The 24,210-nt window shown below is 44.4% G+C and overlaps 1 protein-coding gene across 1 annotated transcript; it reads left to right on the top strand.

Moving 5' to 3' along the window:
• The first annotated feature begins 21,737 nt into the window (after window positions 1–21,737).
• On the top strand, window positions 21,738–24,046 carry id2a (inhibitor of DNA binding 2a). Its single transcript, XM_080750345.1, has 3 exons — window positions 21,738–22,230; window positions 22,575–22,635; window positions 23,287–24,046. The coding sequence occupies exons 1-2, from the start codon at window positions 21,865–21,867 to the stop codon at window positions 22,629–22,631; spliced, it is 423 nt and encodes a 140-aa protein (XP_080606471.1). The 5' UTR covers window positions 21,738–21,864; the 3' UTR covers window positions 22,632–22,635; window positions 23,287–24,046.
• Window positions 24,047–24,210: the final 164 nt, after the last annotated feature.

The following is a 24,210-nucleotide window of genomic DNA, read 5'->3' as shown; positions in this document are numbered from 1 at the left end:
GTCTGTCTCTTTGAACAGGCCGTGCTACCACGTGTGACGGTCCGCTCCTCCCCTGCTCTTGCATCCACCCTCTCTCGGACATCTAAACGATCTCGTTGACCTTTAGCAAACCTGAGACATGTCGGTACCACCGGCCTGCAAACCATATACGCCGGCAGCATCTCCTCCACCACGTGCACACGAATGCCCCTGTTTACTCGCTCCCCGCGCGCTGTGCGTGTGTGTGTAAAATAAATGGGACCTTATTTTCACAAAACGCATATTATCGTGATTGAAAGGCATTTTTTAACTAGCGATAGGAACCATAAAGTATGTATGAAAGTGTTGAAAACGAAAGGGGAAAATGAATGGGGTCCAATGGAGAACAATTCTTTTTGCGATCGGCCGGGGGGGGAAACACTGCAACTAGCGGCCAATCATAGGAAGTTTTAGTTCTGTATTGAAGTCATTTTAAATCGGCGGAACTATGCCCCTGGTGTGTCCGTGTCGTGCACATCCCCTTTCAGAGTTCACATCCCCTTTCCAGCCTATGGCCCGCCCTGCACGATCAGAAGAATGAACCACATTATGAACCGAGACAGGGTCAGATCAGGAGACTGCACACTAGGATCCGAAACTGAGCTGGCATGGCCAGGGGTGTCGCACCAAACTCTGGGCCCTGGATACAAGGATTTACTTCAATTATTTTGTGCTTTAACTATTGAGTGCCGCGCTGCGAGCTTCTGCTATTCATTTTTTTTTTTATCGTCAAAAGTCGTTGAATATTTCAAATCATTCCGTTTTAAAAAAAAACCTATGTCAGTGGTGCTCAAACTTTTTCATGTGAAGGACCCCCAAAATGATATGTATTTGGCCACGGACCCCAATCTTAAAATATTTAGTTCCAGGCAAAATTTGAGTTACAAATGTTGAGTTACAAAATACATATATTCAAAGATTTGCACACATTTTCACGACTTTTCAATAATAGCAGATCTTCAAGCTCGCAGCGTGGCACTCGCTGTGAGCGTGTATATCTGCTATTTTTCAATAGCTAAAGTATAAAATAATTAAGGCCCCTCCACCTTGGGCCCAAAGTAACTCAGTCCCACTTTTCCCCCCCTTGTGACTGGCCTGGGCATGGCTCTAGAAGTCCTGCTCCAGACCGGTGGTGATGCTATGAAACATGGCCTCTTGTGGGGAAGTGAGAGACATTGGAAACACAGTCAGAAACTAATCCTGAGCATGAGCACTGTGTCCCACGCAGTGGTGGGAGAAGTACGCCAAGGTTTTACTTCAGTAAAAGTATCAATACTACAGCGTAAAGTCCTCTATTCAGAAGAACATACAAAAGTAAAAGTACAGAATGAAGTGAATGTCAAAATCTAAAATAGCAGATCTGCAAGCTTGAACGCATTACATCGCACCGTCTTTTTAGCTTGGCTATTTTAGAATAGACAAAGTATAAAATTGGTCTATGAAAACCTGCAGCTCATGTGTGTCAGTCAGTCAGTCAGTCAGTCAGTCACGTCTCATGTCACGCTCCATATAGACAGAATTCATTTGCAAGTGTGACTCGCGTCACGGCAACCACACTTGCAAATGAATTTCGTCCTTGACCCTTTTATGCCCATATATGGAGATCCCTGATGTCATCGATATTAAGCCCATATCTGGGATTGCCCATATATGGACATATTGTGTTGTTTCAGCTTCTCTCCCTTAGGGCGTCTTACTGGTGTATGTTTTATAATAATAATCAAATCTACAAAGAACAGGGCGCCCGCTGCCCTACCGGTCCAGGCGGATACCACATAGGCTCAGTGTAGCCTGATAGTGTGTCGCTGCATGGTTCGAGTTCCCAATCCCAACTACCTTTGCTGCGTGTCACTCCCCATCTCTCTCCTTATTTCCTGTCAGTCTACTGTCCTATCAATAAAGGTATAAAACCCCCCCAAAAAATCGACAAAGTAACAAGTAACTAATATTTTCAAATAATTGTAGTGAAGTAAAAAGTACAATATTTGCCTCTGAGATGTAGTGGAGTAAAAGTATATAAAGTATTGAAAAGTAAGTATGTGTACTTAGTTACTTTCCACCGCTGGCCCCGCGTGACCTTCTATTAGCGGATCAATTCAAAACTAAACTCAGATAAAGTGGCGCAGACAGATAGTGTACATCAAAGGCTACATCACAGTGTACATCACACAGCCGTTAGAGAGGGCTTGATGCCCAGTGCACTTAATCTTCAAGACAGGTTAACAAACTTTCCCCTGCCGAGCAATTTAACTCTGAGAGTGTAAGAAAGAAGTGACCCAAATGGACCCGTATTAGTCCGCTTGGACCCTCTCAGAGACAGTTAGAATAACATAGTTTTACTGTGCATGTGCACTCTGGCCCTGCGCTCACATGCCCTCGCAGGCCTCCTTGCGTAACAGGAAGAACTTAAGGTTGAAGTCCTATGTGATCGACCGTGTACAACAGTGGTTCCCAAACTTTTTAGCTCAAGACCCAAAAGAGAAATTAAGCAAATGTCTTAATTTCTCTTTGATTGACTAATTACATTTGAGTCATTTAAACCCAAATTTGTGAAAATAGTAAAGAAAAAAATATATATATGGAAAGTTTGAGATTTTATCCATGAAATACTTTTGAAAAATGTTAGAATTGTTTTTAATTGATGAGAAGTTGTGACTTTTGTTTAAACATTTTTAAAGATGCAGTGCCATGATTTTTTTCTCCCCTAAAACATGATGGTATTATGGTATTATGATTATACTAGGAGGAAGATTTTTTTTTTAAAGTGTACAGAAAGTGTTACAATTTAGTTTGTATGTGGCCACACCAACCAGTTCATTAGTTATGCCTGGTTGTCAGGTGGGTGGTGACCATAGAGTTATATATAGAATAGAGGACGGACAGCCATTCACTTCAATGCAAGTGCTCAGTGGCGTTTTGAAGCATGCGGAAGTAGCTAATCCAGGTGCATTCTGGGGGAAATTGGCACATACCTATGTGCCAAAATGTTTGACGTCGAGACGTAATGACGCCACAAACAACGTCGACGTCCATAGACCCCAGCGGCGCGCTCTTATGCTTGTGCTTGTATGTTTCACCCCGCCTGAAATTCCAGCTTTGGCCAGTAGGGCGGCCGCGTCAATATTTACAAGCCGTTCTGGGGGCTTGGTGGTGACCCAGCTGAAGTTAGCCACACCCACAGTGTTGGGTGAATGGTAAAAGGGGAGGGGATGATTATATGATGTTATTTAATCTGTGTTTTTTCGACTGGGCCTTTTGGCTCAAAGGCTTTCAGCTTTCAGGAAGTAAACACAAATACATGGGGAAGACAAATCTGCACATTATAACCCCACCAGGTGGCCTATTAGAATAATGTTAACTTCATAGACACATACAAAACAGAAAAAGTACAAAACTATGGCACCACCTTTTTTAATCTTTTGACACATTCATTCATTCATTCATTCATTCATTTTAATGTAGTTAACAAAAAAGGGGAGCTTTACTCCTACTTGGTCCATGGCCAAAAACATATGAATTTGAGGGTCCTTGGCACGAAAAGAACTGCTGATTTAGAAGGCATTTCGTGGAAGAAAGTAAAAGATGTGAGTTCTCTCCCAGCACTGCAGATACAGTATCATTGAAGTGCATTAGCGGAGCGCGGGATGGCTTCTCAGCCGTAGTGCGGCAGTCACCTTGGGATCTTTGGAGCCCGAGGCCCAGGCCAGCCTAGTTAACCATGCACGCTGCGCTGGCTCTAACCTAATTAGGTGCCATCCCAATGTCAACACTGCTGCGTTCAGCGGCTGATAAAAGACAAGCCTTTTCTCTCTGCTCACGCTGTGAACGGGTTACAAAGAGCTGGGTTAGAGGAACCCCACCATCTGCATGCTCCGTTGTGGCGTGTGTGCGAGCGTGTCACGTGTGTGTTAGAGAGAGAGAGAAAGTAGTGTTTGTGTGTGTCCTTGTGTGTGTGTGTGTGTGTGTGTGTGTGTGTGTGTGTGTGTGTGTGTGTGTGTGTGTGTGTGTGTGTGTGTGTGTGTGTGTGTGTGTGTGTGTGTGTGTACACGCTGCAGACCCACACTTTTTGTACCTTGCCTTGCATGCCGTTTCAACTTGAAATAATATCAACTGAAATTTCGGAGGAGAGGTAATTTGCTACTTCTGTGAGCAAATTGTGCATTGATACAAAAGCAACGGGAATAGCAATAATAATAATAATAATAATCACTCTCATCATCAGCATCAGCATCATCGCCACTTTCTCATCTCCGTGGAGAGAACGGGAGGCTCTCTCAATTCCGACATGTCGCCACTCCGAAATTGACTTCTTATTGTCGGAGTGGCGACACTCGCATGGGGTTCGGTTTAGGGTTAGGGTAGAGATAGGGTTAGTGTCGGAATGGAGACATGTCGGAAAGGAGACATGTCGGAGTGGAGAGATGCACTCGGAGAGAACACCCCTCTAATGCATTTATTCAGCTCAGAAAATGTGCACAGATGCTTAATATACACCTTTGACGTATCTTTTCCTGTAAGCAGACTATGTGACTCAACATGCTACCGTGTATTAAACATTCTATCCCCATAACTCTCTCATGGATGATTAGATGCGTGCAAATTCCCTGAATCCAAACCCACTTAAAGCCTTCGGTCCTATTTCATACCATGGCACGTCATTTCTCCAGTCCTTTCACATTTTATCACTGCACAATTCAGCATCATTATAAGGACAGGCACATTTAGCACACAGAACCCAATTTGGGCCAGTCAAATAAATATGATCTTATATACTGCATCTCTCCATGCAGGGAGGCTTAAGCCTGCAGCCTATATGCTCTATGTCAATGCGCAGAAAACCACGGAACTTGTAGATCTGCTATTTTCGGCACGCAACACCGTAAATCAAGCATGAGAGTCTGAGACGCAGGGAGTTGATGGGGAAGGGGGGGGGGGTTGTTGATTTTAATGTATCGTCAAACCAGCCACTAATTCCATTTATACGGATAAAACACTCTCACAAATAGATTACCTGCTACACGAGATCCCCCCATTTCTCTGTGAAATTGTGGCACGGAGCCACTTCCTCCCACGGCTTCTTAGTCCATTAAAATACAGATGAGAGCGTTTTACAGCCTTGGCCAAGAGCAACGCCTCCCAGCTAATCCACCAACAAACACAAACATCAGATGAATTATCTGTAATGGAGAGCACCACATTCTGGCACTAGCGATGGGGAAAATGAAACAAAACGTGGGTTTATTTTCGGTAAATATTTGGATTTCATTTTGATTCTTGCTTTTCATGTACGTAATTAGCTGGCAAATACGCGTCTGAACAGGAAAAAGCGGTGCGCTTCTTCCTTCAAGAGGGCTTTTTCACTGTCTTTTAACTTCCAAAAAGGTTTCTTTTCAGAGCCGCCTCTAGCAAATTTCCCATTCCTCAAACCGTGGGGCGATATATCAGAGGATGCTTCAATGCCCAAAGTTTCTTTTGCTTTTGCATTTTGAAGAGTTCCACAACTTCGGGGCCTTTTAAAAGTCTTGCTTTTTCGAAGAGAAATACCCTCTTTCTCTCCCATCTCTGAATCAGCCATCCATCCAACCATGGTCAGAGGTGCACTTGACAGTTACTCTGGCTCGGGAGCCAGGCAAACAATGGTGCTCTGACAGGCGAATCTCCCCCGTGTCGGAATCTCATCTGCTTAAAGCACTATTTATTCAGCACACATCCTTTTAATGCTGAATCTTGGCACGGGCGCATGAAACCCAGCACCTTAATTCCATTAGCTTGTTACTCCAATAAGTCCCAATAATCTAAAGCTAACTGTAACACACACACGGGGCCCTGGAAATACACCAGTCAGGGTCGGCCTCTCTGGGGCATTTTTAATATCACTAATGGCCTTTAAAGGTTGATTCATTCCACAGATATGAAAGTAAATGGCCATATTAAGCAATGCTGGCTGGGGCTAACTGCTTAAGCCAGGGGTCTTCAACAGGCGGTCCGGGACTCCTAGGGGGTCCCCAGAGTTACTACAGGGGGTCCTCCAAATGTTTGTGTGATAGGAACTTGTTTTTTTCCACCTTTCTTATATTAACCACTTGAACCCTAGCGTCCATATTCTGAGAACCTTAGCCAAAAATAGCAGATCTACAAGCTTACAACGCCTCACAGCGCGAGACGTTTTGAGCTTGTATTTCGGCTATTTTCGGCAAAGAGCTTTGGATGGGGAAAAGAGCAGACTAAGTATAGTGAAAGGTCACGTTTATTAATTAATGACCGTTCAAGTGGTAAAATATCTGAAACACACATTAACGTGAATCCAAAATAGGCTACACTGTTGATTGTGCTGTCAAACAGTGAACAGGTTGTGGGGGGTCCCTGTTTCATCTCTCTCTCAACTAAGGGGTCCTTGGTCTGAAAAAGTTGAAGACACCTGGCTTAAGCTCACAGTAAAGGAGAAGTATGCATCAGTGAGAATGTAATCTAAAACACTACGTTGACTTATATGATTGGTCATTGGTTTACCTATGATCCTAGATTATGCATCTGATGCATTACCTTGTGTTGTTACCTTGCTACTGTAAATCGCTCTGGATTAAGTGCGACTGCCTAAATGCCTAAATTGTAAATTGTAACAATAACAGTGTACTTGAACTTAGGTGTTACAAAATGGCTGCTAAATTATATCCACAATGAATTTTTTTTGAAGTGTTATTACCATTATCGTCAAACACAAATCATTACAACAGAGTTAAGTACAGTATAGGTCTTTCAATGACAAAGAAACGTCAATAACATTCAAGGGTAGACTAATTATTCCAGATATCACTTCCCCAATCACACGTTGGCAGTGACAATAGAACATATTTTCAAATTAAACTCCACTATTCACTGCCAGGCCGCAATTGCAAATAAGAATGACTTCTTAATGACTTTGCCTGGTATAAAAGAGGTCAAATAAACTGTAATAACATATTCATCTTGAAGGATTTGGAAAAACAAACCGATATTCTGTTTTTCTATACTGTTCTCTCCCTCCCACATTTCTGCTTAGCTCCCCCACTATCCTGAATGAACAGACTGATCGTGGTCTGCATAACGCTACTGTCGATAAGAGATTGAGGCTGCCAGGGGCGTCACACCAAATTCTGGGCCCTGGGTACAAGGATTCACTGCGGGCCCCCCATGAATGTTAACTATTGAAAAATAGCAGATATACAAGCTCACAGCGCGGCACCGAGTGCCGCGCTGCGAGCTTGTAGATCTGCTATTTTAGAAAAATCGTGAAAATGTGTGCCAAGAAACCTATGTTTTCATGTCAGTGATGCTCAAACTTTTTCATGTGAAGGACCCCCCCATCTCAAAATATTTAGTTCCAGGGACCCCCCAGAAGCAAAATTTGAGTTACAAATGTTCACTTAAAAAATACATATTCAAAGATTTGCGCACATTTTCACGACTTTTCAAAAATAGCAGATCTACAAGCTCGCAGCGCGGCACTCGGTGCCGCGCTGTGAGCTTGTATATCTGCTATTTTTCAATAGCTAAAGTTACTAGGGCCCCTCCACCTTGGGCCCCGGTAACTCAGTCCCACTTTCCTACCCCTTGTGACACCCCTGGAGGCTGCACTTCAATCGGGGCTTAGAGCGACGCATGCCTCAAAGACTAAAAGTTCATTTTCAAAAGTGACTCAGCTTTTGTTACTTAAAGAGGGGAGAGAGTTCCTTAGTCCCCAGATGCCCTTGGCAGGAATGACCAGGGGAAGAAACTGGCAAAGGAACGGCAGAGAGAGAGGGGGGTGAAAGAAAGAGAGGGAGGAAGTCGGGAAGAATGATGATACGCTGAGACAGATAAGCTGAGAAGGGAAAGTAATTGGGTGGGGGTGGGGGCTTGGTGGGATTCGTCCCCTGAGAACGATGCGAGAGCAAAATGGCCTCTGTGTAGGTTGTTCAGAGCAGTGGTTCTCAACCTTTTCAGGCCGCGACCCCCAAAACAATCATATTTTAACTGGGGACCCCCCCCCCCCCCCCCCACCCTGACGAGCACTAAGAGTTGAGGCATTACATTTTGTATAACACGGTTCTATTATGAAAATAGCAGATCTACATGTAGGTCGGCTATTAGTATTTTCACAATTTCTTCCTCTAATATTTGACAATTTGCCAATGTTTCATTTGACATTTTAGAGGTATCAAAAAATCCTTTAATTGTCACTTTAGAAATGTGCATGTACCCTCAGACTTAAACTTTATGTTGGTTTGTTTACTGTTAAGTGAGAAAACAACGTTGCACATTAAGTTAATCATCTGGGGACCCCCCACAATAATTTGGAGACCCCCCTGGGGGTCCCGGGCCACAGGGTGAGAACCACTGGTTCAGAGTATGCCAACAGAGGAACGCATGAGAAAGTGTGGCAGTCTGGAGGTCTGATCCTGTGTGAGCCGATCAGATGGGTGAAGGGTGGGGTTGGGGGGGCCGGGATAAGAGGCAAAGAGGATTAGGGCCATGAGACCTCTGTTGTTGTGATCAGGTTAAAGCACCAGCTCTCCGACGCCCACCTGACCCCTTCATTGTGCTCACGCCGGCAAATCTGCTTTTGAGCAACAAGACACCTTCGTCAACTCTTTCTGAAACGGAGTTGAACAACTGAAGTTCGGGAGGCGGAGAAACCCACCTCATCTCCGCCCCATGCCACCTATTTGCCCTCATGCCATCTACCTGGCACCTAGCTCTGCCCCCTTGTCAACTACCTGGCCCTATTTGTACTCACACAAACCTCCCAGAATCCCCTATGCTTTTCGCATCAGACAAGCAGCAAACAAACTCCAAACCAGACTAACGTCGCTACTTACCATGAGTTGAGTTTTTCGCCTCGGACGATGAATGAAACCATCAGCCGGATCATTCTGGGGAGCCTGGCGCCCATCCTCAGGTGATCACCGTCAGCGATCTCCCAGAAACGACACCCAGCCAGGCCAGCCTCCCGTCCGGACAGTCCAATAGCATCCGTCCCAGTCCGGACATCCCAGCAACAGCCTGAAATCAAGAAAACTCATCAGTGTACAATGGCTCTTACTGTAATTTCAAGGACACCCATCCATAACTCTCAGGGTATACAGACACGTACTGTAAGGGTCCATTTGGAATCAACTCAAGGAACCCTGAGGGTCCCTGGACATTTTGAGAAGCACTGGTTTCTAGTTGTGTGTTAGGCCATGGGTCTTCAACAGGGGGTCCGGGACCCCTAGGGGGACCTCAGAGTTACTACAGGGGGTCCTCCAAATCTTTGAGTGATAAAGTTTTTTTTGTGTTTTTTCACTTTAGCCAAAAATAGCAGATCTACAAGCTCACAACGCCTCGCAGCACGAGCCGTTGTGAGCTCGTAGATCGGGTATTTTCGGCAAAGAGCTTTGGTGTGGAAAATGAGCAGGCTACAGAGTGAAAGGTCAAGTTTATGTATTGACGGTTCAAGTGGTTAAATATCTGAAAACACAAATTGACATGAATCCAAAATACACTGACGATTGTGCTGTCAAAACGATGAAACTATGGAATCTATGAACAGGTTACTTCATCTCTCTCTCAACAAAGGGGTCCTTGGCCTGAAAACCCCTGAGTTAGGCTATACATTTAACATCAATTTAATGACACGAAGACCGTCGACACACAACAAACGTGGCCTACGTGCAAATGGACGAGGGGCCACTGTCTCTATCGCTCATGCAGTTATGCATTATGCACCGCTTCTCTCCATGGAGAGGTCTGTTCATGGGGGCTTTAGCAGATCTAGAGCCCAGATAAGACCAGGGATATATGTGCTATGACAACACCTTGCCGCCCACTGGCCCCGGCTCTCTACCTTACTGCAAACACACGACACATAAATTACCCCCGCAGCAATAACAACGCAGACAGGGGCGTCACAAGGTGGGGGGGAAAGTGGGACTGAGTTACTAGGGCCCAAGGAGGTGGAGGGGCTTTGTCATTTTATACTTTAGCTATTGAAATGTTGTGAAAATGTGTGCAAATCTTTGAATATATCATATGTAATTTTTAAGCGAACATTTGTAACTCAAATTTTGCTTCTGGGGGGTCCCTGGAACTAAATATTTTGAGATCGGGGTCCGTGGCCAAATACATATCATTCTGGGGGTCCTTGACATGAAAAGGTTTGAGCACCACTGACAAAGACATTTTTTCAAAAAAACATAGAAGGATTTTTTCAAGACATTTGACATCTGACATTTTCAAGATTTTTCAAAAATAGCAGATCTACAAGCTCGCAGCGCGGCACTCCGTGAGCTGTAACAATAACAGTGTACTTGAACTGAGGTGTTACAAAATGGCTTACAGTTAAAGCACAAAATGTGAGTGTATCCTTGTACCCAGGGCCCAGAATGTGGTGCGACACCCCTGACAACGCAGAGCGCGGGTGGTCAGGGATGGCATAGTACGGAGCCATGAATCAGACGGCCTCGGATCGCTTCTCTGTTTCCACACAAAGCCAGTGTGTTTCCTACATTAACTCTCTCTTCCCCCTGCGCTGTATAAATAGATAAAAGATTGAGTAAGAGCTGCAGGGCTGCGGCCGGAGGGTTGAGGGTTATAAGGAAGTGGGCCCCGCTGCTGTGGGGAGATATGGCCACGGGAAACAGACATCCAGTTCTGATGCTGGGTGGGGCGGCTGAAGCCGTAGTCATACTTCGTCGTACAATGGCCGAAAATACAGAAAATATCCAAGCTCACAAGCAGATGCAACGCGTTGTGAGCTTGTAGATGTTTGGTGTGCAACACGTTGAACAGCATTACTTGTGGAATGTGCACAAGTAATGCAAGTAATGCTGTCACTCAACGTGTCGCACGACACTCGTCAGTCCTAAACTCTCGTCTCCAACTTTGGGACTGTAAGGGCCACGTTCTTGGTCCTTGGAAGCAAGTGAAACAGAAGTGAACCACTTAGCCTTCTGTTTCACTTGCTTCCAAGGACCAAGAACGTGGCCCTTACAGTCCTAAACTCGTCTCCAGTTGGTCAATTCTATGAACCTTGCCTATGTAGCTTACTGCAAGTGCATTGTACTTTGAAAAGGTATGCCTTGTATGGTGTAATTCATATAATATCTCTTGGTGGATTAGCTGCCATATTCAGAGGAAGTCTGATGAAATTAATTCAATGTTAACCCCATAACACTCTTAGCTTCCACAGTGTTCAAACAGGTGAGTTTAACCATGTAGAGGTGATGAATAAGTATAAGGAATTAACTGTATGCAATAATGACCCTCAGAGCTGGAGGTTAGGCACCCTCTCCATGATACACAAAGCGTTGGGAAGTAACAAATTACCTGTGATGGAATAACACCATTCAATTAAAAAAATGAATGTAACTGTGATCATTACAGTTACAAAGGAAAATATTATAATTCAATACATTTATATACTAATCAATATGTTGGTGATTACAAAGAGTTACACTTGATTTTTTTTTTCGACAATAAAAACCAAAACAAAATCACCATTGTGAGATCAAAAATGATAGGTCTATCAAATTTTCACATTTTGCGTTCAAAGGTCAGGCAGACACTCATGCAGGCAGCAAAGACTTCAAGGCGGGTAGTGGTATCAAGATAACGTGACAGTATGTCCTCACTCAGACATGAATGCCTTTCGTGTTTGTTTTGGTGCTTTAAAATCAAAACATGGCAAACTGCCAGGTGACGTCATACTGAAGGACTCTGAGTTAAATATTCTTGACCATAAACAACTTTGAGTCCTCCTGTCCTTGCGTGCCATTCTAGGACATTGCTTGTCTTATATGAGGTGCATGCACTGTACCGTTTTAATTTAATAATACGCACAACACAACTTCAGGAGGGCAATCAGTCATCTTCAGGGATGTGCAGAGAATGATAGAGAGGCAGGGGCTGACATTTCTAAAAGGGACTTTTGGTGAAAAAATCGAAAATAGCAGACCTCCAAGCTCACAACGCGTCGCGCTGCGACACTCTTGACTGCTAAAGAAAGCATTTCTTTCACCATAGTAAAAACTGCATTCATGGTCTGGAGAGGGCACTTTTTACAGACGGATAAAAGGGCAGGGGCTCAAGCCCCCTTTGATGTCTATGTGTGCACGTGCCTGGTCATCTGTAATGGATTACATTTCAAAAATAGGCTTCCCGGCCATGGATACACAAAACCAATACAGGCTACCTCAGAATCCAAGAAGTCCCCGGCTGAGGTGGTATCACTTGCTAGTTTCAGGTCTCATATACATTCTCAATTCCCCTCGGAACAGAGGAAGTAGCAACGGAACAACGTGGGAATGAAATGACACCGGCACATAAGGACTCAAAGTCGTTTATGGTCAAGAATATTTAACTCAAAGTCCTTCAGTATTTTATGAGGACATTCCGCTACCCGCCTTTGCTCTGTCATTACAATAAAGTTAGTTTATCAATTTACTTTAACAAAACAATGTTATCACTGTTCACACAAAAATATAAATATAATAATACAGCTGTGTAGAAGTCCCAATTGATGTACACCTCCATACATACTACACACATTGCTCAACTGTGAGTTCAGCAAGCAAACATACAGCATATACTGTACAGTAGGGCATTCACCAAATATTCGAATATTCGAATATCAATGTCACTATTCGACGTTGTTCACCAAAGTCGAATATTCGCTTATTTTTTATTGTTTTCTCTTTAAAAAATATATACTTTATAAAGCTTGGCTAGATAGGATGTCATAAGAATGAGTTATCATTGGATCAGTGGATGAATTTGTTAACGCTCTATACCAGGGGTTCTCAAACCTTTTTAGGCAGTGACCCCCAAAATAAACACATTTGAACTGGGGACCCCCACCCTGACAAGCACTTGGAATTGTAGGTATTACATTTAATGTGCCTCGGTTCCGCAGATAAATATTGTGAAAATAGCCAACCCATTCTCACTCCCTTTGCTTCACCCTCCCGACGCCGTGTCTTTGCTTTCCTTTGCTTCACCCCTGTGAAGTTTTGGGAGTGACTATTGCGTCTAGGGTGCGACGGGGACGGAGAGTTTTTGGACGAGACAGAGTCTTAGTACGCATGCGCCGACATGTGTTTCCTGGAATATTTTGAATCGAACCCCGGTCCCTGGATTTGTATCTCCATGCTCTACCGACTGAGCTAACCAGAGTGACTGGGAAGTTCCTTTTTTTTTGTGCTTTTATCTTTGACAAAACGTGGAATGATAACGTAGTCCCTTCTTTGAGCCACATTCGGAGGCGGAAGCAGTCCCCTGGTCAAGATTTACTATTCTGTCCATAACGGCACGTAATTCGGTAACGCGGCTGAGTCGGCTCATGCGCCGTTCCCACCGCTCGTCGCGGCAACTCGGCTCGCTATCGCTCGCCTCGGTGGCGACTCACAGGGGTCATCGGCGCCTGAGACGGCACCGCTCCGTCGTTTATAGTGGCGTGAACGGTAGCGACGGGTGGCTGGTAAACCAAGAAGCCTTCAGAGCGGTATCGAATCCCGCATCAGGAACTACTTTTTTTCTTTCTTCTTAGACCACCCAATGCGTCTAACCCTTGAGACATTAGGCAATCCGTCCGCGTCTATGGTGAGAAGCATTCGGTATTTAAGATCGCGTCGGTTGTATGAAGCATTAGGGGTGAGAACCTGTTGCAATAGCAGATCTACATGCTCACAACGCCTCGCAACACGAGGCGTTGTGAGCATGTAGATCTACTATTTTCACAATGTTCGCCTCTTGCTTACCTCTATTTGACAGTTTAGCCAGTCCTGTCGAATATTAGACTATTCGAATACTTTGAGGTCGAATAATTCGAATACTAAAAATCACTATTCGTGAATGCCCTATACTGTACAGCCAAGGCAAGCAAATAGCATTTATCTGATTTCTTAGGCAACAGATAGCCGTCTAGATTGTAGATGACAATCTGTCGCCTATAAGAAATCAGATAAATGCTGTAGTAGTGTAGACCCTACACACCTACAGCATCAGTAATGCTGCAGCATCACATTAACAATGCTGCTCACAAACTAAACTGTAACCAACCTCTCTGTGCTGCCAATCAGCTCACTTGTCATGCTGGACATGTCATGGGGTCTCAGTCTCACTTCTTCAAAACGCACAGCCAGGCACCAAATGCATTTTGGGGGACTCATTTAGATAACTATAGTTATGGAGTAAAAAGTACAATATTTGTCTAGAAGTAAAAGTAGGATTGAAAATTGGAAATACTCAAGTAAAGTAGAAATAACTCAAAATTGTACTTAAGTACAGTACTTGAGTAAATGTATTTGGTTACTTTCCACCACTGGTGAATAGATTATTTACAAAGGTGTCTGGCGATGGTCCAAAGGTGAAAAAGAAGTTTACAAAAGCACAAGTGAAAACCTGAAAAACAGAGCTGCATGCTAGATAATTCTACCATGAACATTTATTGGCGTGCCACCAAGCCGGGTGATGGCAAGTACATTTTCTTAAGTACTTCAGTAAAAAAAACATGTATTTGTACTTTACTTGAGTTTTTCCCATTTCCAGTACTTTTACTTCTACTCTACATTTCATATCCTAATATTGTACTTATACTCCACTACATTTATTTGAAAACTTTAGTTAGTTACTTTGCAGAAATAAATTACACTACTATCCACCCATGTTTCCGCGAGAATTTACTGTAGCATTATTTGCGGGACACTTCCGGTTAACAGCAGACATACAAGCTCACGTCGCGTCGCAGATGCAACCGTTGTGAGCTTGTAGATCACTCTCGGCTGCGGCGCCGGAAGCTGCCTGCACATTCTGCGCAATGCACGATGGGATGTTGGAAAGTTGTGGATAAAACATACCGTACATTACATACATACACATAACCACTTAAGCCCTATATGATATTATATGTAGGCTAGGGTGTTTGAAAATAACCAATCTACAAGCTCACAACGTTAACAGCGTTGTGAGCTTGTAAATCTGCTATTTTCAAACATTTTTGCACTTTTACTTTTGGTACTTTAAATACATTTTGATGCCAATACTTTGAATTACAGACTTTTACTTGCAACTGAGTACTTGATACTTTTACTGAAGTAAAACATTTGAGTGCTTTTTTTCCCACCACTGTCCTTTCCTACTCCTGTCCCTCGACGTCCCCAACCAGCCAGCTGTGTGGCATCATGGACGAGCACAGCTACAGTGCCCAGGGGCGTCACAAGGGGTAGGAAAGTGCGACTGAGTTACTGGGGCCCAAGGTGGTGGAGGGGCCCTAATAACTTTATCTATTGAAAAATAGCAGATATACAAGCTCACTCACAGCGCGGCACCGAGTGCCGCGCTGCGAGCTTGTAGATCTGCTATTTTTGAAAAGTTGTGAAAATGTGTGAAAATCTTTGAATATTATGTATTTTTTAAGCGAACATTTCTAACTCAAATTTTGCTTCTGGGGGTCCCTGGAACTAAATGTTTTGAGATCGGTGTCCGTGGCCAAATACATATCATCTTGGGGGTCCTTGACATAGGTTTCTTGCACACATTTTCACGATTTCTCAAAAATAGCAGATATACAAGCTCGCAGCGCGGCACTCGGTGCCGCGCTGTGAGCTTGTATATCTGCTATTTTTCAATAGTTAACATTCATGGGGGGCCCGCAGTGAATCCTTGTACCCAGGGCCCAGAATTTGGTGTGACGCCCCTGACAGTGCCCATGTGGACAGAGGAGGCCATCAGCCTCCAGGGAGGCTTGGAGTGGCCACTCCACCACCAGTCTGGAAGGCACTCAGGCAGCCATGGTGCCTTTTGTCTCCCTGTCCAATCTGGCCACCTCATCGTTCCCATCCATCTCCCCCCAGTGCTTCCTGCCTGTCCTGCCTGGGTGCTGCTGCCTGCCTACTGCAGCCTCTCACATTACAATGCAGCAGAGCAAAGGGCCTCAATGGCTGGAGCTCAGAGAGCAGAGCAGGCCAGGGAGAGAGAGAGAGAGAGGGAGGGGGGGAGAGAGATGGAGAGGGGGTGGAGAGAGAGTCAGATTGAGTGAATTGAGGTCTGGCTGAATTGGAACAACTTTAGAACCAAACTTTCAAGCAGCAAACTGTGGCTCAAAGGAGTAGTTCACCCCCAAAATTACTTTTTTTCTATTGATTATTACTCATGCCATAGAGACTTGAGTTCAATAATATATATATTTTGTTGTATTTGTCGCATTCCTCAGACAAAAATGTGATTCATTCCGGATGGGGACCCGGATGCATGGCCCTAAATGGGGACCCAAATGCATGGCACTGGATGGGGAAACCGTCAGGATAAGTTTACTATTATCAATTTTTTGTCTGCGACAAAAACCAAAAACTATTATTGAACTCAAGTCTCTATGGCGTGAGAAAAAAGTCATTTTGGGGGTGAACTACTCCTTCAAAACTAGGCTATTCAACCTTCATCATCTGTTCCAGTCTTGTCAAATAAATAAATAGGCTAAATAAAATGTTTTGACCATTCAATGATTCCATTTACAAATGTGAAGGACACTACATGCAGTACACTCAGTCACTCACCAGTTCTACTTCTGCCATATGACTAGATTGACTACTGCCTGCCTATTCCTAAGCATAAACAAGCTATATCAGTCAGTAACCTACTTGGGGGTAAGTAACAGTAGGTCTAACACAATTGTCTTTCGAGAGACGGACAATAGCAGCTAAACATGCAAACCACGCCCCAATGGGTCGATGATGTTGCTACAAGAGTCGTGCGCCACTGGTTCACATGTACACTCCTACACGCGACAGACGCGTGGCGCACACAGAATAGCGCACATCACCATCAACATCACAGCGCTTTTTTTACCGACAACACACACACACGCGGCCGCGGGACGGACGGAGAGGCAGAATGCTCGATCGCTACGCCGGTACCCGGGTCGCTGTTTCCCTGAACGGACGCGGATCTGACTAAAAGGCAGGGGATGAAAAAGCACTGAGAATAGCGCGGTACGGTTAGACGGCAGAGAGAGGAGAGAGAGAGAGAAGTAGACAAAAGAGCAAGATTTAGCCTGATCGCAATCAGGCTAAATCTGACCAAAGTAGGCTGCTATAGCCTAAAATGTTTTGATTAACTGTATCGTTTACTGGACTAACTTAGCTGGAGAGTAGACTGTAAATAATTAAACTTTAGGCTATTGATGTAAACGCAGGCTAGACGACTATTTAGTGTTTATTGCTGTAGCCCAATTAAGAAATACAAGTAGGCCTATTAGTTTTTAAATAGATAAAATAATGCAGCCTAAACTTCGCAGACTGTCAGCCAGAGCCTAGTTTTTCTCAAAGTGGATTCCAGGGGACTTTCTGGGTTCCTTTCTAAATAGAACGCTTTAAAGTCTCTAACTCTTGACAGTATACAAATGTAACCAAATGGACCCGTTACGGGTCCATTTGGTTACATTTGTATGCTGTCAAGAGTTAACGGGAGACCTTAAACAATGTTTTTAAGTTTGAGAACCATGGGTGCAGCTGCATAGGGAGCTTCGCTGTGGATCAACATGTTGGAGACAGGGGAGCGCAGCGCACACAGCAGAGCACAGACAGCCAGACGCCGTCGCTGTGTGTGTTATGTTGGTGGGGCGCTGCGCACTGCAGCCCAGCGCTTTGTTTTCAAAAAACCTTATCTCCTGAACCCAAACTAATAGGTTGGTGACCGGGAGAGAGGGCAGAGAGAGAGAGAGAGAGAGAGAGGAGGTTTTATTTGTTCTGTGTGAGAGCTTGAGGAATGTCTTTGAGTGGGTGGTAAACATCATGGAAGCTTGAAAATGACCTGCTACTTAAAAGAAAACTTTGTTCGAAAACTTTTTTTTCCTTCTCCCACAGACTTGCACAGTTGCACTAAACTTGGCAAAACCAAATAGCCTAGGCATAAAATGCACATATTGTAATTGGTGCACTGGCTGGGCAGTTGCGTCTCTCTTTCTCTCTTTTTTTTTCTCTCTCCCTCTCTCGCAAACCACTTGTGTGAACTTTCATATGCGGGCAAAAAAAAAAGAAAAGAAAAAAAGAAAAGCTAAAAGATTGGAACAGATCCCGTTCCAACAGTAACGTAACTTTAGACATGCTAAATGCTAATCGATGCAGGTGTGCTGCGGCTGCGGGTCCCCGGAGCACCGGAGCAGTCCGAGTGTAGGTGACGAATCACATTCCGATCTCCACTAGCGTTCGGCCCATGGTTCGGCCCCATTGATCAGCTGAGACCTCTAGCTGACTGACAGGCCCCGTTGCCATAGCAGCCGCCCCGGCGGCGCCGCGAGGGCTGGCTGGAGGGAGGGCGCATGTGAATGGCCTGACGTCACGGGGCCGGCGCCAGAGAGTCTGCCCGAGAGAGAGAGAGAGAGAGAGAGAGAGAGAGAGAGAGAGAGAGAGAGAGAGAGAGAGAGAGAGAGGACGGACCCCCAGGGACGTGCAGAGAATGTTAGAGAGGCAGGGTCTGGAATTTCCAAAAGGGCCTTTTGGTGGAAGCACCGAAAATAGCAGACCTCCAAGCTCACAACGCGTCGCGTTGTGAGCTTGGAGGTCGGCAATTTTCACACTGAACTAAGCATAACCAAGTCATAAATGGCATGGATTTCTACACAGAGAGGGCAATTCTTTCAACATAAGATGCTGCATTCAAGTTCAGGAGAGTTTGGACAAGGCAATTCTCTTGAATGCTGCCTTCAGGTATGGCATGAAAGAGGGCATTTGCATTTCTTTCACCATAGTAAAAACTACATTCATGGTGTGTTAGTAAAGGGCACTTTTTTCAGACGGATAAAGGGGCAGGGGCTCAAGCCCCCTTTGATGTCTATGTGTGCACGTGCCTGAAGGACCCAACCATCTCTCTCTCTCTCTCTCTCTCTCTCTCTCTCTCTCTCTCTCTCTCTCTCTGAGAGAGAACAGCACTGGTTTGCTCCGCGCGGTACTGGCGCGTGCTCCCGTGCCGATCCATCACCTGTCAGGCATCAGTCAGGGTGTCATGCGAGATGTACACAGCTGTGAGAGCGAGAGCGAGCAGGAGAGAAAATGGAAAAATCCTATTGCACCAGATGTGGACACGAATGCAAGAATTCCACGTAGAAGTAGCCTATTAAAAAAACACTAATTTATGGCTGAAAGTCTGCTCCGCATGATGTAACGCGTTGTTAGATCAGTTCTTTTTCGGCAAGCGACACCGTCATTACTGCCGGTAGTGTGTAAATGATAGGCTAGGACTGTAGGCCTATAGCGGTAGCCTACCACTCTAGATACACAAAGGCATCCTCAAATAGCCCGTGAGAAGCGCTCTGTGTCTGGTGAACTGTTTGCCTGCAGTAGCCTACCAATTTATAAAAACTAAAATATAAACAGGCTAAAAAATAATAGCCTATAGGTTGTCTTGACTAGTTATAGGCTACTCATACGATAATGTTGCACGCAGAAATGCATTGTGAACTTTTAAAGTTGTTTTTATAGTTCTATGACAGCCCAAAATAGGGACGCCAGATTAAAGCGGTTATAATAAGTCGAGTTTTCTAAAACATCCAAGAGACCGCTTTTATCCAGATGACTTGAACTCATAATGGAAAATAAATGGGCTAATCGATTTCTACACACATCTATTCCATGTTAAAAACACTTATGTTTCCCATTAAAGATCATATCCATCAGAAGATCAGCTGCCTCTTGTGGCTGCAAGCAATGCCTTTAAAACAAATGCTTTTTATTTGTCCATTACAGATAATTACTTTGGTTTTGAGGGTTTCTGAGTGTTTCCTTTATACGTTCTGTGTCAATATTAATCTTTCTAGGCTATTAAAACCACACATTAAACCAAGCATACTTTTTATTTTATTTTATATTTATCTCATGTCCTTCGAGCTTGATTGATTGAAAGCCTATCAGTTCAGGTGCAGGGCCAACACAACAATGACCTCTTCTACACCTCTTTAAAAATGCATTGATTTTCGCAAAGGAAATGTAACCCACAAAGCAAAACGAGCCCATCACAACAGCTCACAACAGCCCCGGGGCAATTAGCCCCGTGCCAGCCGGGCAATCAGTTAGTGCAGCAGCAGCAGCAGCAGCAGCAGCATCATCATCATCATCAAGCCCCGCGCGCCTGGTGGCGAGGATGATGCGCGCATGCATGCAGCCCATCTTCAGCTGAACAAGAATGATGCGTGTTATCTATATTCCAGTGTTTCTCAAACTTAAAAAATGTTATGTCTCCTCTTAACTTTGACAGTGTACAAATGGAACCATTTGGTTCCATTTGTACACTGTCAAAGCCTGTATGGGTCAATTTAGATTTGGGTTGTTAAAACGATTTTTAAAATATGCACACATTTTTACTTTTTTTACTCCAAGATTTCTTAATAAAAAGAAGAAAAAATAACGCACTATAAGCTCACATGTCATCATGCAATGCATTGTGAGCTTGTAAGATCGACTGTTTCCAAATAACCAAAGCCTATAAATTAGGGTTGCAGTGGTTAAACTAATATTGACGCTTCGTTGGTCGTTTAGTTGGGGACCCCCCTCAAGGACCCCTAGGGGTCCCCATGGACCCCACTTTGAGAGCCACTGATCTATACAAACAAATGGCTCACCCCCTGACAACATTAAGGTGTCAATAGTATTTAATCTCTCCTTGACTTGGGTCAGACATGAGAGATGCCCGTCCCCTCAAGCCATGCTTTGATTAATCCATGGTGACATGCATTTCCCCAGTCAGTTCACATGCAGTTGTATCCTTACCTGCTGGCCGTCAGTTCAGTCATCGATTCTCCAGTCCACTCATAACGTGCACAATCACGGTTTTGGTCAAACTCACAAGTCACATTTGAGCCCCCATTTAACTTTTAACTTAAAACAATCATTATACGCTGTACATTTCAAATGAGTGACAATCATGCTTATTGCGCGCGAGCACGCACGCACACACATGGGCTCTGTAGCCTTTTTAGACAATGAAGTTCTGGAAGGTGTAGGACCTATCCTAGGCTACTCATAAAACATAACGCAATTGAGTTGATCATGAACTGAAGAAATGAGCCTAAAGGGAAATATATACGAAATACACCTATCTCTAAACTAACCCAAGATGCATCTATAGGCCAAATTGTTTAACAAACATCATGCTATGGGTCACTGTGGCATGTTGACAGCAATGACATGCCACAAAATACGCCCGTATACGATCAGATTTTGTTTGCGACAATTTTGATCATGTATAAACGACCACACCGTGAGGCGCAGCGCACAGCATCATTGTGGCACCCATATAGGCTATAAAGCCCATATGAAAGTTGTGTTCATCACTATATTGTTTAGCCTCAGTGGAAAGATGAATCCCTTCAGTTTTCCACTTGAACATTCCGTCTCTTGCAAACCGTGCACACCCAGGTCTGCCTGGTCTGGTGCGAATTAAGAATCATTAATTTTCTTGATCAGAAACAGGTAAGGCTCAATTTTCCAAATTACCCACCGGAGCTGAAGCGGCGCTCTCGGTGCCGCCTCCAACATGCGTTGCCCCTGGCAACGCGGAAGATAAGGGCGGCGCTTCGTCGCGTCGCAGAGCGGCGGCCAATGGCGACGCGGAGCGGCCACGATTGACAGGTCGCCTCCGTCCAATCGGCGCGGACGAAACCCCTGCGTCGAAAGCCCAGCCTGCTGGCTATATATACAGCACTGACAGCTTGGTAGTCCAGTCTGATCGCTTCAACGAACCGTCTGCGCGACTAGGACTAGGAAAAAGCAAGACAATTTGACTTGAACACAACGAGAACCGACCGTAAAAAAAAGAAGAAAACTACTGCTATTTACTACTAAAAACATCACCGACATCGAGATGAAAGCAATAAGCCCCGTTAGGTCTTTCCGGAAAGCCAGCGCGGTGAACCTGTCAGAGCACACTCTGGGAATCTCTCGGAGCAAGACCCCGGTGGACGACCCGCTGAGCCTGCTGTACAACATGAACGACTGCTACTCCAAGCTGAAGGAGCTGGTGCCCAGCATCCCGCAGAACAAGAACGTTAGCAAGATGGAAATCCTGCAGCATGTGATCGATTACATTCTGGACCTGCAGATCGCGCTGGACTCCAATGTCGCAATAACAACGAGCCTCAGCAGCAGCAGCAGCCACCACAGTCCGCGGTCCCCGTCCCGGACCCCGCTGACCACCCTTAACACAGACATCAGCATCTTGTCATTACAGGTAATTACGCCGTAGTTAAGAAGCGAGCGGCTTAATTGGTAAAACGTCTGGGGGGAAATCGATCCTCCGTAGGTTATATAGACTAGGTTATTTGAATCGGCCCGTGTGCGCGTAAAAGGATCCGATAACTAACGATAATTTGATTGGGGGATCTAAGGCTAATTTGAAAGGGAAACGATACAGATGGGTTTTTCTTTTTGTTCACGCTTCTGGGGGAAAAGCGCATTCGCACTCTTGTCAACAGCACTGTTGGAAAAAAAAGAAAACCCTGTGTTCGTTCCGTTTAAGGAAGGGAAGGCTGCTTGAATTAACGTTTTGTTTATTTGTCTGCTTTGCTTTTCCAGTCCCCGGAGTTGCCATCAGAGCTGATGACAGATGACAGCAGGACTCTGCATCGTTAAAGCGGTAAGTAGACTGTGCTGTTGTCCCCTCCAGCCTCCTGTCTCTCAGTCTGCTGGAGCAGAATGCAATAGAATTACCCTCCATTTGTTCACGGCTGTTAATAGTGTGCTGCTGCTGCTGTCGTCACAACACAACGTTGGCTGTAATGTTATAATGGTCCAATATGTTTGCATGGAATGCGTTGCGAATGGCAATACAGGCGAGGATTATTTGTTCTAATAGGCGGACTGTTATTCTAATGTAAGAGGAGTCGTCGGGGCTCCATTCTAGCCCTCTTGTCTCTTGTAATGAAGAGCATCTGTAATGTAAAAAGAAGGGGAGGGGAAAAAAGGAGGAAAAATAATGGCCGTGTTTGGATTGCTACTCGATGTCTGCACATAATTGGTACAAGAAGAGAGTAGGCGCCAGCTGAGCGGCAATTACGCTGATTCTTTTCCAGATTGTAGGCTTTAAGTTGTGAGAAAGTGTGTGTGTGTGCCGTAGTGGTAGTGCGCGTACATCTGGAGCGCAGGGGTTTGTGTGCTCGGGCTCTCTTTTTTGGAGTGTTTGGTTTAAATGTTAAAACTGCGGCTTCCTCCCTGGCGCCAGTCTGTCCGGATCTCTGCCCTGTTTGCATGTTCTAAACACGCCTCTCTCTTTCTCAATCTTTTGCAGGTGTTTGGTCAAGAAACAAAACACACACACACACACACACACACACACACACACACACACACACACACACACACACACACACATACACGCAGGACCCTGGGAGCTGCAGGACTTTCCCCTCACCTCTGTCCTACACGGCCCCATGGATTCTTTGTTTTTTTTCCTTCTTCTGACATTCAAGTCAAGAGACTGAAAATCGAGAGACTTTTGCTTATATGGGACAATCTTTATGTGATGTGTTTTTTCTGTTCATGGACACTCTATTATTTAACTTAAGACTTTATTTTTAGTCCTTTCTGGAAAATGGAAGGCGTTTATATTCCCGACAGTGGGAGAGAAAGAAACAAGAAGAGATTATTGTCACAAGGATTTCCCCCCCTATCCCTCCCCCCATTTTGTTCTTTTTTTTAAAAGTCTTCGCTTTTTTTGCGGAGTTGGAACGTGAATAGAAGACAACTTGGTTAGTTACTGTAAAAAAGTTTAGTCTTGTCTCGTCAGAATTGTTGGCACATGAAGGACTGGACATTGTAAAAAAAAAAGAGAGAAAAGAGGAAAAAGTGGGGGAAAACGAAAACAAACTCAAAATGAAAGAATGAAAACATTGTGAAAACTCTTATCTGAGTTTTATCTTGTATAGTTTGCAGGAATTTCAAATTTCTGCTGAAGTGTATTGCTGTACTTAATTATGCTGAAACTTTTTATAAAAGTAATGTAAATTGTACCTTTTTTATATAAAAAATAAATCAAAAAGGTTATTTGATCACGTCTCATTTAAAACCACAATGACTGATGATGCGTGGGGAAAATAAGTTAGCCTATATGTGAGTGTCAATGGTTATGGTTGCACAATCGCCTCACTCCGTTGTCTCTGGTTTTACCAAGGTTTTGCGCACATAAGGCCTGTGCGTAAAACAGTGGCGTTAG

The sequence above is a fragment of the Nannobrachium achirus genome, assembly GCF_963921795.1.
Source record: "Nannobrachium achirus genome assembly, chromosome: 20".
In the NCBI taxonomy this organism is placed as follows: Eukaryota; Metazoa; Chordata; class Actinopteri; order Myctophiformes; family Myctophidae; genus Nannobrachium; species Nannobrachium achirus.
This window is presented reverse-complemented; position numbering and strand designations above follow the sequence as displayed.